Source organism: Podarcis liolepis (assembly GCF_965112155.1).
Source record: "Podarcis liolepis genome assembly, chromosome: 4".
Classification (NCBI taxonomy): Eukaryota; Metazoa; Chordata; class Lepidosauria; order Squamata; family Lacertidae; genus Podarcis; species Podarcis liolepis.
In genome coordinates this window covers 32,449,650-32,466,371 of record NC_139558.1, presented here as the reverse complement: position 1 = coordinate 32,466,371, position 16,722 = coordinate 32,449,650, and the positions used below count along the sequence as shown (strand labels likewise).

The 16,722-nt window shown below is 43.0% G+C and overlaps 2 protein-coding genes across 3 annotated transcripts; both read left to right on the top strand.

The window, feature by feature from the left end:
- Positions 1-3,899: 3,899 nt before the first annotated feature.
- LOC310705805 (histone H2A-like) lies at positions 3,900-4,298 on the top strand (the record flags this gene model as incomplete). The annotated part of the gene is made up of 1 exon (XM_083500626.1): positions 3,900-4,298. One exon carries the CDS (start codon positions 3,900-3,902, stop codon positions 4,296-4,298), a length of 399 nt encoding a protein of 132 aa, XP_083356752.1.
- Positions 4,299-5,709: 1,411 nt separating this feature from the next.
- On the top strand, positions 5,710-15,483 carry PDCL3 (phosducin like 3). 2 transcript variants are annotated; one of them, XM_083501611.1, is made up of 7 exons: positions 5,733-5,936; positions 8,023-8,155; positions 10,080-10,170; positions 12,460-12,603; positions 13,643-13,851; positions 14,874-15,060; positions 15,162-15,483. In XM_083501611.1, exons 1-6 carry the CDS (start codon positions 5,931-5,933, stop codon positions 15,017-15,019), a joined length of 729 nt encoding a protein of 242 aa, XP_083357737.1. In that variant the 5' UTR covers positions 5,733-5,930; the 3' UTR covers positions 15,020-15,060; positions 15,162-15,483. The 2 variants fall into 2 exon arrangements, with proteins under 2 accessions (XP_083357736.1, XP_083357737.1); XM_083501610.1 differs by having other exon boundaries at positions 5,710-5,936; positions 14,874-15,483.
- Positions 15,484-16,722: the final 1,239 nt, after the last annotated feature.

Here is a 16,722-nt window from a genome sequence, read left to right as displayed (position 1 = left end):
ACCTTGGTTTTAGAAGTTATCTTAAGAGCACTACACACTTTCTCTCTTTCAAGTATCCCCCACCCAGACTTTTTGGGGTCTCTTTTTGTCTCTCCTCAACTGTAACAAGCTGATTAGCAATTTCATTTCAGCTCAAGTTACCTCAGTAACTTGAGCCAATCTACCTCCCTAAAAGGTAAAGGGACCCCTGACCATTAGGTCCAGTCGTGGCCGACTCTGGGGTTGCGGCGCTCATCTCGCTTTATTGGCCGGGGGAGCCAGCGTACAGCTTCCGGGTCATGTGGCCAGCATGACTAAGCCACTTCTGGCGAACCAGAGCAACCCACGGAAACGCCGTTTACCTTCCCGTCGGAGTGGTACCTATTTATCTCTGGTTTGCCAGAAGTGGCTTAGTCATGCTGGCCACGTGACCCGGAAGGTGTATGCCGGCTCCCTCGGCCAATAAAGCGAGATGAGTGCCGCAACCCCAGAGTCGGTTATGACTGGACCTAATGGTCAGGGGTCCCTTTACCTTTACCTTTATTTCTCTGCATGGAGGAAGGAAATGGGAAAAGCTTTCCAGTTGTCTTGGACTGTAGGGGCTTACGCCTCCCCTTGCAAAATTTGTCTGGCAAGTATCTGTTAAGCTGCGCAAACTATCAATATGTGTAAGAGATTCAGGAAGTAAAGCATTTACCATCACAAAAGAATGGCCCAGGTTGAGCAATGATTGAACATTATTGGGTATCCTGACAGACAGGTTTTCTGCTGTAGACCGTCTCCCTGTGATGCATGTATGATGTTTTAGGAGGTGGTCTTGAGCTACAGGGGAGGCAATTCCAAAAGTCTATATAAGAGCTTGCACACCATTGTTCAGGGTTCCTCTCTTCCCTCCCTGCGTGGGGGGAGTGGGGGACCCTGTTGCAACAGTTTAATAAAGATCATGCTTACTAGCTGCTTTGCTTCTCAGTATTCTCTGGCTGGCCTCTGTTATTTTCTCCTACCAATAGAAAACCTACATAAGGACTCTATATGGGCTCTTTGATACCCCATAAGGGAAAACGGGCAGTTTTTTCTTATAACAGGGTTGTTATCTGGTGCTTGCTTTCAAATGATGCATCAGTAGGTAGCAACAAAGCGCAGAACGGAAGCTTGCATATCTAATAATAATAATAATAATAATAATAATAATCGCATTATTTATACCCCGCCCATCTGGCTGGGTTTCCCCAGCCACTCTGGGCGGCTCCCAAAAGAGGACTAAAAACAGAATAAAACTTCAAACATTAAAAACTTCTCTAAAAATAGATTACAGCAAAAGTGACAAAGAATCTCGTGGCACTTGGAAGGCCTCAGTAAATCTGTTAGACTTTTAATAGTGCCACAAAGTTTGGTTTAGCCACAAACTGATACAATGCAGCAGAAGCAGCTGACTTGTAAGCTTGTGCCATAATGGTGAGGTATGTCCTACCGTGGAAGGATGTGTGGATCCAGAATTGGCCTCCACAGTCACACACACACACATGGTTAAGACCATATTCATGGAAGACAATCTTACTCGGCTATGAGTGATCACTAAAGAAGAAGACGGTGTCAATAGTGAAGGCTTTAAAGTGCCACAAAACTCCCAGAAGCTTTCCCTAAGTAAAACCAGCCCTCCCACTGGGTAGAGTGAGGCTATGGCCTCAGGCAGTTCATTTTTGGGGTGTCATAAAATGGCAGCAAATGGTAGTGTATTCAGTGTGCTAAACAGCAGGACCAAATAAAGTGATGTAGAAGTGTGGCAGCTGGTATTTTAGTTCTCTATAGCTCTTCAGAGTCGGGGGGGAGTACAAAAAATAGTTGTAACCGTGAGATGAGCTTGTTGACATCAGCCTATTATTTTTTAATCCCCATTTACCTCATCCCCTGCTTTGTGCAACATTGTGTATGAAGAAAAAGTGCAAATAATTAAATGATATTAATCTTGTATTTTTATATTATTGTAACTCTCCTTGGAAACATACAGTAAAGTTTGGAACAAAGAAATAAATGAAGAGCTATGAGATCAGCTTATAGACATCAGCCTAATTTATGTACTGTACTTTTGTTTTGTTTTGTTTTGTTTTGTTTTGTTTTTACCTTCTTCTTTCTATCCACTTGCTTTGTGGAACATCTTGCCAGATGAAGAGTTCTGGAGAAAAATAGTTGCCACTCTTCTCTGACATTTTGGTTGGTGCCAGTAAAGGTAGTGCCCAATGGTGGATTTTGGAATGGTCCTGACAGCATTTGTTAAAAGCCTAAATCCTGAGATTAAGCCTCATTTAAATCAATGGGGCTTGGTAGTAAACAAGGCAAGGGAAAGTAAAAAAACAAACAAACCACACACCCAACTGGCTGAGTCTGCATTTAGTCACAAGGTGCTTCCAAATTATAGGAGGCATTCAAGCGCATAACAGAAATTTAGGTTTGTGCAATTTAAGTGGATTAAAATACTCCACTGCCATAACACAACATATCCCCTCATGGACTTTTTGTACTTTGGAAAGTGACAGGAAATGAACTGAAAAGTGTGAGAGGAATGAGTAATTAACAAGACATGTAAACACACAAGTAAATCAGGAGGAATAGTTTATCCTCCATTTATTTAAAGATATGAAAAGGTGGCTCTTAGCCATGTTTGTTTCCATCTTTAAGTAAAAACCAAAGTTTCCTTGGTAGCTAGAAAATATATTTAGTGTTAATCATGCTATACCCTCCTTCAGAATTGAAATTTGCTTTCTGAAAGTGTGATCATCATTCTATTGAACAACCTACTGATCACAAGGGAACTTCTCTAAAGTAAGAGAATTGAGTTCTGCCACCAAAATAGCCAAGTTGAAACCAATTCAGTCAGAACTACTGGGAAAGTGGATACAGCTGAGGGAACTTTCATTCAAACACAGCTGATCAAACTCCCACATTAGCATCAGCAGAGGAGTTTAAAATGAGAGCCATGTTCAAAAAGGTGAAAATTCTTTCGTTGACTGGAGAAGAGTCATAACTCAAGTGTTTCACTGAAGGAGGTGAGTGGTTTTATTTTTAAAAACATGCTAGTGGTTTAAATATAAGGTAAGATTAATAATAAATATTAGGTTTAAAGAGCTAGCTATGCATGCTGCTGAGGGCTACTGAAATTCCATCCCTCCCTTGACTTGCATAAGCCTTTTAGAAAAATGTGATGTATAAAGCCAAAAATGCTCATATTGGCCTGCCAACAGTAGATTAATCAGTAGTATGAGTTTTAGAAATCCAGTAGATCAGACATCCCCAGCCTGCGGCCCCCCAGATGTTTTGGCTTACAACTCCCATGATCCCTAGCTAGCAAGACCAGTGGCCAGGGATGATGGGAATTGTAGTCCAAAATATCTGGAGGGCCGAAGGTTGGGGATTCCTGCAGTAGATGAAACTTTTCAGCGTATGGTGAGCCATTAGGGTCTCTAATGTCTTGAGAACAAGCCACATGATAATATACCTAATAGGGAGGCATGGCTCCTGCATTGGTTTAACACCATGTAGCTGTGTGTTATCAGGGGCAAAACTCGTTTGATTTCCCTAGCTTTCTATCACTTACCATGGAGTAGTGGGATTGTTTTGAAACAGGGATAGCCCAACTGGTCCCTTTGGATGTTTCAGCCTGGGTCATAGTTGCTGTGGCTGATGGGAATTGGAGTCCAGCAACTGCTGTGGGGCTTCCCTTTGGCTGACCTGGTTCTGACATGACTGAACTAGCAGAAAATAGGTCTGTTTATCTTAAGGCCACATTCTAGGTCATTATTACAGAAAATTCTTAGGCGCTTGATTCTCCGATTACTCTTCCTTCCATATTGTTAGCAATATGACAAAACCATTTGCATTGTGTAATGAAGGTGGGCTCTCCTCTCTTACTTGTAGGATCCAGGATGTCTGGGCGTGGCAAGAAGCCTGCAAAGCCTGCAACCAAGGAACAAAAAAACAAGAGTGCAAGAGCTGGCTTGCAGTTTCCAGTGGGCCGCATTGGACGTCTTTTGAGACGGGGTCGGTATGCAGAAAGAGTGGGTGTTGGCGCCTCGGTGTACATGGCTGCTGTGTTGGAATATCTGACTGCAGAGCTACTGGAGCTGGCGGGAAATGCTGCTCATGAAAATAAGAGGCAACGAATTGGGCCACGCCACATCCAGTTGGCTATCAGAAGCGATGATGAGTTGAACAAGCTGTTTGCACATGTGACCATTGCAGAAGGTGGAGTTCTCCCCCACATCAATGCTCTGCTTCTTCCAAAGAAAACAGCACCGTCCACTGTTCCCCAGGAGGAGACCTGACCTCGTGTGACTTTTCTGTCTCTTTACTGTCTGAAAAAGCTCCTCGTCCTTTTCATGTAGCACTTTTCGCTAGGAAGAACTCTATATTTGTGTGTTTTAATAATATTTTTGTAATAATAAATTGTGCAATATAAAGCTTGGGCATGGTTTCTTTGTGAGCAAAGAACGGATTCAAAACTTTTTTAAAAATAAAAACTGGGATGGGAGCTTGTTGTGCAACTAGAGGCCTTTTGCAGGCCCGATGGTATGGTATGTGGAATGAAGCTGTACTCTTCACTGATTATTCAAGGCCTGCTAGTGGAATTAGATGCCATAATTGGGCTACGTGACATTGGGAATTAACTCAGGTTATGGTCAATTGTCATCTTAATGAACTTTTCTGGGAGGACATTAGCTACAAGCTTGCGACAACTACCTCTGAACAGCAAGTGATTTGTTTCCACATACCTAAGGTGTGCAAATGCTGTGTGATGATGTGCATTCAGTGCTTGTTGCTAGCCCCATGTTCACCCTTTCCCACACTGTTAATTTAACACGCATTCTAACAAGAGTGCACTACGAGAACAGGATGCTGGTTAGATGAGCCTTAGATCTGACCCAGCAGGGCACACCGAAATATCCTGCACCTTTGTGCCCCTGTACTGAAAGCGGTACCTATTTATCTACTTGCACTTTGATGTGCTTTCGAACTGCTAGGTTGGCAGGAACAGGGACCAAGCAACGGGAGCTCACCCCGTCGCGGGGATTCGAACTGCCGACCTTCTGATCGGCAAGTCCTAGGCTCTGTGGTTTAACCCGCGTCCCTACAGAGAAATATTTGAGGTGAATTTGGGAGAGTCAAAATGGCTTCAGGAGTGCTCTCCTGTACTGTTTCAGACACTATACAGTGGTACCTCGGGTTACATACGCTTCTGGTTACAGACTCCGCTAACCCAGAAATAGTGCTTCAGGTTAAGAACTTTGCCTCAGGATAAGAACAGAAATCGGGCTCCAGCAGCACGGCGGCAGCAGAAGGCCCCATTAGCTAAAGTGGTGCTTCAGGTTAAGAACAGTTTCAGGTTAAGAACGGACCTCCGGAACGAATTAAGTACTTAACCCGAGGTACCACTGTACTTATGCATGTGTGTTTGCCTTGTACATTTATGAACATTTATTCGATATATATATATACATATAAGACCTTAGAATTCCTATAACAACCCTATTCAAATGCCCATGGTGATTCTATTATAACAGATCTCCTTTTTAAAAAACGCATATTATTATTATTACATGCGCAACCAGCAAATGTGGTGACAAAAACAACAACACGTGCTGAGTTTCCAGAGCCCAGGGAAACGTGGGCGGTCCCTTGCTACTGATTTCCTTCCCGTCACCCACCCTTCTCGGCACCCCGCCTCCTCCGAGAGCCTTTCGCTGCTTCCTCCTCCGACCAGCAGGAGAAAGTGCCCGGATCAGTCCTAATACGGGCAACTCGGGAAGGGGGCAGGCGCGTCAGCTGGGCGTGTAGCGCGAGCTTGTGCGCTCTTGGAGGCGGCCGGCTCAGCGACCCCCGGGATCCACGTGGAGCACCTAAGAGGACCTGCCTCAATCAGCAGCAGCAGTAAAGTTGGGACACCCCGCTCCCCAAACATGCAGGTGAGCTACTCTGAGTTGGATCCTCCCTTCGGGAGGCGAAGGGAACGCACGCAGGCGCGCACCTGCCGGGAGACCCCTTTGCGTAATGGGATCGCTTTATCTGGAGAAGGGGAAACGGGGCTGGGGACGCGAGTGGGACATAGCACGGTCTGGGCAGGTCCACGAAGGATCCCTGCCCACGGTAGCTGAAACCCGGAAGATCAGCTCGCTTTCTGCTTCCCGTGTGTTGGGTTGCAAAGATGACACGCGGTGGTTCTTCCTGTCGGGGAAGGAAAGGCCTCCGTGTTTCCCTTCCACCCGTCGGCTTTCTTCTTTTCGCGAGCATGCGCTCCAGGCTGAGTTGCATTTGCTGGTTGCAGGAGAAGAAACGGAGGCGATCAAGGGGGGCGGGTGTTCTTTCAAACACAGGAGGTGGGGAAGCTGGAATTGTTTTTGAGTTCTTGAAAAAGTCATTCTCCGCAAATGACTTCCTGCACTTAGCACTGAAGAAATGAACTGTCATTTTGTATGGGATAGGGGAGAGTAAAGTTGGCAGGCTGCTACTGTGACTGCTAATTGAGCCTGAGTGATGTGTAGCAGCCTTGCTTTCCAATGGTAGGAGAACTGTGACATCACTTACGTGTTCTTTGTGAATGGTCACTGTTAATACAATGGTCACAGTTAGTACATTTCATTTCCCTCTGTCCTCACTGTTTACAACACACACCAATCCATGTCTATTTATACAAGCAACTCAGGATATTTCTTCATGTGCCTGATGATGTCGATTTTAGTCCACAAACTGCTTATGCCATAATAGTTTTTTTTAAAAAAAAATGGCATCTTGCTCTATGTTCTTTTCTGTTTTTGTTTCAACAGACTAATCCCGCTACCCTCTGGACACTAGTTTAATGTAGTCCTGTGTACGTGTATGAAATCCAAAACTTAACTTGCTTTTTCCAGTATGTATTTGCTTTATTTAAGCAGCTCGGGCCTGTTTTTCTACTGGAAAGTGGAACTGAGATGAATCATAAATGTTTACTCAGAAAAAAGTCCACTGATTTCAGTGATACTTCTTCCCACATAAATACGCATTGGATTGAAGCCTGCATACTTATGTAGAATACGTTTTGTATAGTGTTTGTTGGAATCCTAAAAGAAAAAAAGCCACAGTGACCAGCATGGCTCCAGATGTTGTGGACTATAACTCCCTACCATTGGCCATGCTGGCTAGGACTGGTGAGAGTTGCAGTCCAGAACAACTCCAGGGTTAAGTTTGTTAAGTGCCAAACTTGGGTTTTGATAGTCAAGGTGCTGGGGGTATGAATGACAGTTGTAAGCAGTGCTTTTGGGGGGAGGTAAAGAATGAGGGGCTGGCACTCATATCTTGATAAAACAATTGTGGATACCAACACAAAATGGCTGCCACGGGCAGCAAAAAAAGGATGTGACAATTCTCCAAACTGGTTGGTAGGTAGGCCTGGCCAATATCTGGTTTTCAACATCGCGATAGATTACCAGCTAAACATTGTGATATACTGATTGTTAAGTTGTGGGTGAACATATCAGACAACACAGTGATTCTTCAAACAGCTCTTGTTTAGTCACAGGCCAGAACAGAACTGAAGGGTTCAGCCAACCTGCTTATATAGAGCTCCACTAGAACACAACAGTAACCACTTTCTGTAACTATCCAATCACTGAACGTCACTTTCAATCCCTTATTTGCATATGTGGACCTGAGTGAAAACTATCTACAGTATCCCCCTGCTGGCCCAGGGTGAGAACTTCAGTACATAACACTGATATATCACAATATCTGAAATAAGAATAATGTCTGAAATAAGGATGGCTGTGTAGAGGCTGGCTTCACGTTGGCTTTCCCATATTGTGATTTTCTCATAGCTTGCGCACGCACACCTCCCCCCCCCACCCCCATTCAAACTATATTGCCAGGTCTAAAACTATGAAACCAATATCACAATATGGACTTCCAACCAGTTTGGGGCAATATATTGATATATTGCTCAGCCCTACTGGTGGGTACCATCACAAAAAAAACCGCACTGGTTGTAAGTTTGGGCTCTGACAATTCTATGTGCTTTAGGATCCTAATGCGGACACAGAGTGGAATGACATCTTACGTAAAAAAGGCATTCTTCCTCCAAAAGAAAAGCTGAAGGAGCAAGAACAAGCTGAAGAGGAAAGGGAGCAGCAGATAATCCAGCAAAAATCTGTTGGTAAGCCCTTCAGTTGATTGAATGTGATGCTTCTGTAATCTATCTTGCCTTGTTGCCAGAATGTATCAATGTATACAGAGCAGACCAAGGCCTTATTGTGCATTCATTGCATTTGGAGGTATGGATAGCCTTCGAGAAAGGAGTCTGGTACTTCAACGCCCCTTCAGTGACCTTGAAAAATATTGAGATTAGTCCTTACAGAGCATCATATTGAGTTATGAGGACACTCAAAGAGACATATAGAACTTCCAGGGCTTCTGGGAAATCATGAGGCTTCCTTTGGGGGACTCCCAGGTGAAATCCTTACAACCTGGGTGGGCATTAGGGTTTTAATCCCACAGGGAAGGACAATTGATGAAACAGAGTCTGGATCCAGATTTCTTGTTCAGTGAATAGACTATGAACCTAGCAGAGGTATAAAGTGAATTGTTCTTGCGCTTTTTGTTGCACTTTTGTATCATTGTAAATCAGTTTAAATTATTGTAAATTACAGCTTTTTTATTTTTCAGCGCAGTCAGCAGTATATTTTTCTGCAGGACCCACCAGTGCTCACTGTAGGATGCAACTTGTGCATACTGGGATAGAATCTTGAACAGATACTTTAAAATATAGATGGATAAATTTCTCTTGACAACTCTAATGGGGTGATCTAAAACCGTGGACCTGTGTTGCAACGCTTCCCCTCACATCAGGGGCACAGAACCTCAGGCCTAGGGGGCAAATGTAAACCTTCATATCTCTCTGCCCAGCCTTTCAGAATCTCCTTCAAGCCCTGCCTCCTCAGGCCATGCTCTCTCTTCCCAGGCCACAACCCTCATTGGATCTGATGCACCCCCTCCTCTAGTGCTTTTGTTATGAGTCCTTGAACTGCCTAGATGTATATATGGAGGGGGAATGTAGAAACTGCATGGCTGGGATGTATTCTACTGCTCACCTACTTTTGTTGATGATGATTTGATGATTTTATTATTTATACCCCACCCATCTGGCTGGGTTTCCATATTCCTCTGATCCCACTCTTTTTGCCTCTGGCTCCTACACACCAGTGGCATGCAGCCCTCACAATGCTGTTCTGTAAGGAATGCAACCGCCTCATTCTCAGGAAGGTCTCCCCCCCCAACCCACTACCTGCTTTACATCATCTTATGCACCTGCAGGTCTTTTTGTGGGAATTAGCGTGATGGCTCCGAAGTGCCTTGGTAAAGAAAATGCTTCTCTTTGGAGAGGTTTCTATGACCTTGTGGGGTGCTCTTTTGATCATTAGAAAATATTTTATTGGACAAGAGTGCATCCCTTGGTTTGGACTAATTGCCTTCCATATTTCACATCATTTAGAAAGTGAACTGATGATAGCTGCTTAAAATAAGAGCTTACTCAGCAGGAGCTGCAGCCTTGTAGCAAATGATAACTCCCAGAATGTAAGTTACGGAAGCAGAGTTGCTGAGATAGTGTGGTGCATGGAATCCTGGATTTTGTGAGGACCTGGATTTAAGATGGAATTCACTTCTCTTTTGTAACATCTATCAGATTTGTATCTTGGTTTTATTGATCAGAATGTTTATTTCGGCAAACATGAGGTAGATACTCTTTGCTGTATAATACTTTAATTGTATAATACTTAGTTGGTCTTTAAGGTGCTACTGGAAGGAATTTTTTTATTTTTGTATAATACTTGGTAATTGGTAATTACCAAGATCTCTCGTTTGGAAATTAATTATTTGCATGATGAAAGAGATTCTGTTGTTGTTATTTATTAAATTTATATTGCCCAGGGCAGCAAACACAGTGATAAAGTAATTAAACAACTAAAACATATAAAAACATTTCTAAGACTGTTATCAACCTTGTGTACCCATTCAGAGCTCCAATAATGGTTGGCTTTTATTCTGTGCCATACTGATGACCTTGCATTTCTTACAAACAGTGAAAACATATGAAGACATGACCCTGGAAGAGCTTGAAGAAAATGAAGATGAATTCAGTGAGGAAGATGAACGTGCTATGGAAATGTACAGGTTAGAGCACTCTGTCCAAGACCCACAAACGTGCTTGCCAGTTAAGCACTGGTGTGTACATTTTTTGTTCCAGTGAGAGCAGGTAGTTAGGGAGAACCCCAAGCCTGGAGCAGTAGGAGGACTCTCCCTGATGCCATGTTGACTTGAGAAGAATAGGAGAAAGGCAAGGGCTCTCCTTGACACTGCATTGAACTTCTAAGACACTTGAAAAGCCATGTGACATTTTGCTGTTTTCTTAGGATCCATGGCTTAGCAGAATGGGAGGGAGCCTCCATCTCTCTCCCTGCAATGGCTCATCCTCCTCCCCAGTTGGAGAAGATGGGCAAAAACAGGTTGAGCTGGCCAGGAAGGCCAGCTAGGATTTATTGACCCCTGCAATAGATGAAAGAATTAATGAAATCTTCAAGACCCACCCCCTGATTTTCCTCCAGTTTTAGCCAAATCAGGCTGCCTCTTGGTAGCCCTCTAAAAAACAGTAGCTGAAAGGGCTATCACAAAAAATAAGAGGACGCAAATTCTTCCTGGAGGATCAAAGGTTAAAAGTTTAGACAGCATATTCGCAGTGGCAGTAGGATTCATTTAATAACTTCTCATCTCTCTGTATTTAGGGTTATCTTAGAACTCAGGTTATTAGTGTTTACTGTGTTAAATGCAGCTTCTAAAATGAATTCTTTAAAACATCTGACCTTGCAAATTACAGTTCAGTTCTAAAGATCGTTACGTACACCTCTAGCAATCAACATCTGCAAAACGAATATTGTGCTTAGAAATGATAAGTGCCCAGTTTTTAGCAACCGCTCAGTACTGCAGGTTTGTCAATACTGTTGTGGTTTATCTTCTCTCACCTTTTTCAATCTGTGAATCAATAGAACAGTGTGATATTGACATTCACCTATGATCCCACTAATTCCACTAATCCTTCCTGTATTCATCAGGAGCTTGGAAACTGGATTTCATAATTTGCAACTGAGATGTGATCCTTTATAGGGGGGGAAAAAAGGATTGGCACTGCAGTCCTATGCTTCATTGGATGCAAGTATCATTCAGTGGGGTTTGCTTTACAAGTCAGTGTTATTAAGACAGCAGCCAGGCAGGTGAATTCCTAAATCTTTTGGCTGCACCAGCATAGATTCGAGCCTGGGCAAAGGTTGCAATGCGATGTATGCTTAACTTTGGAGTCTGTTCCATTGAACAAGAGGTATTAACACTGCTCAAGGACACATGTCAACCAGAATATAAAAGAACACAACAAAACCTCAAACATTAAAATCAGGGCTGTCTTTAGAAGTTTATGGAAGGCCATATAATTGTTTAACTCTTTGACATCTGATGGGAGGGCTTTCCACAGGGCAGGTGCCACTACTGAGAAGGCCCTCTGCTCGTTCCCTGTAACCTCACTTCTCTCAATGAGGGAACAGCCAGAAGGCCCTTGGAGCGCGATATCAGTGTCTGGGCTGAATGGATGGGGATGGAGATGCTCCTTCAGGTATATAGGGCTAAAGCCATTTAGGGCTTTAAATGTCAGCACCGACACTTTGAATTGTGCTTGGAAACATACTGGGAGCCAGTGTAGGTCTTTTAGGACTGGGGAGAGTCTTGAGGGCCAGATACAGGTGCCTGGAGGGCTACATGTAGCCCAAGAGTATGAAGTTCCCCGCTCCTAGAGTAGACAGTGCTGAGTTAATATGGTACAGCGCCACTTCCTGTGCTCTTACATTTACAGCAATGGCTTTCCAAACAGCTGTGGTCTCTGGGTTGCTGGGGATCAGAATTGGTGACAGCGTGGATGTAGTTACAGTATAATCCTAGGGTAGTGTGTGAAAGAGAGACAGCTGCATGGGAACTGGGAGATTTTTGTTGCATCTCCAGCACAAAACTACCGGTTGGGTTTTCCACCTCAACCCTTTTGAACTTTCATTTTTCACCAATTGCAACTGTCCTTGTAACTTACATTTTGGCTCATTTCAAAACCAGTCACCAAGCCCTTTTTTGTCTCAACGTCTCGCCTCCTTCCATTTTGATGGGGGTGGGGAACCTCACACAGCATAGTGGTTGTGGTGAGACATGAGTTGTGAACCTAGGACCTGATCCTTCTTCTGTCTTCCCTAATGCAGGAGCTGTGCAGGAAGCCTTCAGCATTCCTTTGTCTTGTGTGGGATAGGGGAGGATAAAAGTAAACCATGGTTTACTGAGATAACAAATGTGAAGTGCCTTAAACACTCAATGTTATATCTCTGGTCTCAAATCCATCTGTATGTTTCCTTTTCTAATTCTTTTCCCATGGTGTAGGCAGCAAAGGCTAGCTGAATTGAAAGCCTTGCAAGCAAAGAATAAATTTGGACACGTTTTAGAGATCTCGGGACAGGATTACATCCAAGAAATTACCAAAGCTGGCAAGGATATATGGGTGATACTACACCTGTACAAGCAAGGGTAAGCAAGCATTTCAAGATGACTGCTGTTTGCACACAGTTTTTTTTCTGTAGCAGGTTTGGTCTTGTGAAACTGTCCCCAAACTGGTGACCTTGCATTTTGTGTTTGAGCCAACTAAACATGCTTTGGCAGACGAGCCTTCCTTGCTCTTTCAGAACCCTGACGTTGGTATCTGTTGTGCAAATGAAAGGAATTTTGAAAACACAAAGTCACCCAACTACAGCTCAGTCACATCATCAGGAATTGATTTGCTTCTTGTTCTAGCCATTTAACCAGGAAGAAGGGTAGTTGTGTACAGGCAACGGCCATTTTGCAAGTGTTCAAAGCACGTGCCCATTGCTGCAAACCAAGAAGTGGCCGGAAAAGGGAGCATTGCAGGGCAGGGCCATAATGAACTTAAATATTTTCCGCTATCATGTGTGATGACCCGGAATGCAACCACCAAGAAAATTGGGGGTGCCTGTATTGGATTGGGAAAACTTTTAAAGGTTGTGGGAAATCTCTCTTCTTTTCAATGGTAGGCATAGATCTGAGAACCAGTGTGGTGTAGTGACTGGAGAACCGAGGAGACCTGAATTGAAATCCCCACTCAGCCAAGAAGATCACTAGGCGACCTTGGGCCAGTAGCTCTCTCTCTTAACATAACCTACCACTCTGGGTTGTGGTGGTGATAAACTCGGAGAGTGAAAAGCGTGTGTACAAACTTGACTTCCTTGGAGAAACAATGACATAAAAATACAATAATAATGTATGTGTCACAGCAGCCTCCGTTTTAAAAGATGCATTCGCCCCTTTGTGTGAGAGAACACATTTGAAAGGTTAAATATGTTCCTATTCTAGAAATGGGCATTTTGTTTTGTTTTTTGTAGAGCATATCTTTTGCAGAGACACGTGGAAAACATGGCATTTTATTATTTTATTATCTTGTAATTTCATTCTCCCTATTCTTATGGCTGTTTTTATTAATAAGAAAACAAAGAAAAGGGGGCAAATGGCTCTTTAATAGATTTCTTTCCCTTTTCCTTTTTAAAAAATAAAGCATTCCTCTTTGTGCCTTGATAAATCAACACTTAAACGGACTTGCAAGGAAGTTCCCTGATGTCAAGTTTGTCAAAGCCATTTCGACAACCTGCATACCCAACTATCCAGATAGAAACCTCCCCACAATCTTCGTCTACCTTGAAGGGGACATCAAGGCCCAATTTATTGGACCCCTGGTGTTTGGAGGCATGAACCTGACAAGTGATGGTAAGTAGCTGCCACTTAGACCTTGACAAAGGGCCCAAATGGACACAGCCCATGTAACTGTCTCCCTGTGCCCTGTTTGCATTGATTGGCGGCTGATCCCTTTTATGTGTTTAAAACATTAATAGGTTGCTTTTTGGTACTAAACTGATAGTCAAAGCACTTTGCAAAGTACGTAGAAGCTCTTAAAAATGCAAAGGCAGCAAAGACGACTCATAAGATAAAGAGTCATCCTATGTACCGAGCTATAATTGTAACCTGCCCAGGGGCCTTATGGTACAAGTGGGTAAGAAATCCTATAAAGAAATACAATGAAAACATACCTGATTGAAACACCGCTGAACATTGTCCACTTAATTTGGTTCTATCTCCACCTCACACCCAAGCTCTGCAAGCCACAGTCTCTGTGGATTTTTGTCCCTGTCTCTGTGGAACAAGTCAACTTGCGTAACAGAATCACATTAATTTCCTCCCCACCCCCCTTCCTTTTTGTTCTTTCTGCCTAACATAATTGAGGCTGGCTGGTTAGATTGCCATCACAGTTAACAGTGAGACATCTGATTAACTTGGAAGTATTGACTTTCTTCCAACTTCTGGGGTGTAAGCCAATTTGAGCCCATGTAATAAAGACCTGCTGCTAGGTGGGAAGTGTTTCTGGGTTGGGGCAGTAAAGAAAGAAGCAGGAAGTAATGGGGAGCAGTGTGTACGCATTCTTGCTTTTTGTTTCGCAAATCTCCCTTTAAAACAGCAGATGAAACATTAACAGCTGCTTCTGCCTCTCCTGACAACAGTTATAAAGATGACCTTGCTTTTGTCTGTCTGAGAACATGCTGGAGTTTTGAGGCAATTAACCGTATTTCCATTTTCTTCAAAGAGCTTGTGTGGAACTTAGCATTGTAGTAAAAGCAAATTTGAAAACAGCAGATGGGAAGCGCACGTCCCGAAGAGCAGGAACACAGAGATGCTTTTCTTTGTTCCAGCTTGTAAGTCACTGCCATGTGTCATTCTTCTCTCTTGCGTTTTAGAATTGGAGTGGAAGATTTCTGAGTCGGGCGCCATCAAGACAGACCTGGAGGAGAACCCCAGGAAGCAGATCCAGGACCAGCTGATGACTTCCATCAGGTGCTCTGTCCCAGCAAGGAGGGAGGAATGTGACCCAGAAGATGACTAAGGCCTCGTGTGAAGCTCAGCTCTATGCCTGATTACCCTGAAGTTAGTCTGACTGCATTCAGTGGGACTTGACTTCCATGTAAAGAGTGTGTGTGATTGCAGCCCCATAAATACCACTGATGGGTTTTTGCTTTTGCTTTTAGATTTTACTAAAGAAGTCATGGTTATGTGGAGGCTTGCAGAGCAGTAAATTGGAGGAAATTGGAAAGGCTTCCAGGCGCTTGTTGTGGACATTCCCTACAGTGGACATAACTACCAACAGCACATTCACCCTCTGGGTGTTTTGCTTGTTCTCTTTCCTCTGTTGGGTGACAACTCTCTCCTCTGTACCAGAGTCATTTTAAGCACAGAGAGTGCTTGGTCATTTCTATGCTTTTGACAAAGGCCAACAACTTCATTATGGTTGGGAAAAGGCTATAATGCAATTCTCGATTCTCAAATAAAAATACATGATTAATTTTTAAAGGGTTGTGTGGAACATTGTGTATATTTTATTGGGCAGATCCAACTGTAGAAGGCTAATATTGCTTCCAAGGTCTCAGAATTAAAGTGAGAATACAGTATTTATATATTTACTTAAAATCTTGAAAACTCGGAATTTTTTTTTACTGCCTCGTGGAGATGCAGTGTGTTTTATTCTATTCTTGAAATGTAACAGAAGGATATTTTTAAACAGTTAAATTTGACCTACACCACATGTTCTCGATTTTGGTAAAACTAGTGCAATTGCATACAGCGGTACCTCAGGTGAAGTACTTAATTCATTCTGGAGGTCCGTTCTTAACCTGAAACTGTTCTTAACCTGAAGCACCACTTTAGCTAATGGGGCCTCCTGCTGCTGCAACGCCGCCGGAGCACGATTTCTGTTCTCATCCTGAAGCAAAGTTCTTAACCTGAAGCACTATTTCTGGGTTAGCACAGTCTGTAACCTGAAGTTTATGTAACCCGAGGTACCGCTATATATGTTTTCTCAGAGGCAAGTCCCCCCTCCATGCTCAGTAGAACTTACTCCCAAGTAAACATGTACAGTATATACTGCAGCTTTAGTGGCTGAGCATCTTTCTCCCGCCCCCTTGCCCCCCATGAAGAAGTGCTATTTAGTCTTGTATTGAAAGTAGGTAAATTATGACCGCTATAAATATTTTTTGTTGCCCATAAAAGCTGTAAAAAAAAAGCAGTAGAATGCAGTCAATCTTCGGGCTTCTGGATATTTTATTGAGTAAATATAATTGCCAATCCAAATATGCAGAAAGACCATTTGTACTGTGCCATTTTAGACTGGAAGTGAGGAATCAGCATAGAATCATACAGTTTTAGAGATTGCAGAGGACTCTGGAGATCATCTGGTCCAACTTGATTCATATTGCAAAATTGCTTCACATATAAAACAAGAAACTGCTCATAGAAAGATAAAACACCCTCTTTCCTGACATGCTAGCTTTCCATGTGAGGAAAGGTTTTCTCATGTGAGGGAGTATTCACCCATAGCCTGACATACTATAATACTATACTATACTACTACTCTACTCTAATAAAGAGCTCTGCAAAAAGTTATGTCAAATTATTTGAGCCTTCCTCAACTCTTTAAGAGTGACTTTTCACATAACATTTTGAAACTGGATATATACACACTGCCATAGGTACATACTGAAATAGCTAGTTTTTATCTGCAAATATGTATAGAAGGATTGAGCCCTCATGTCA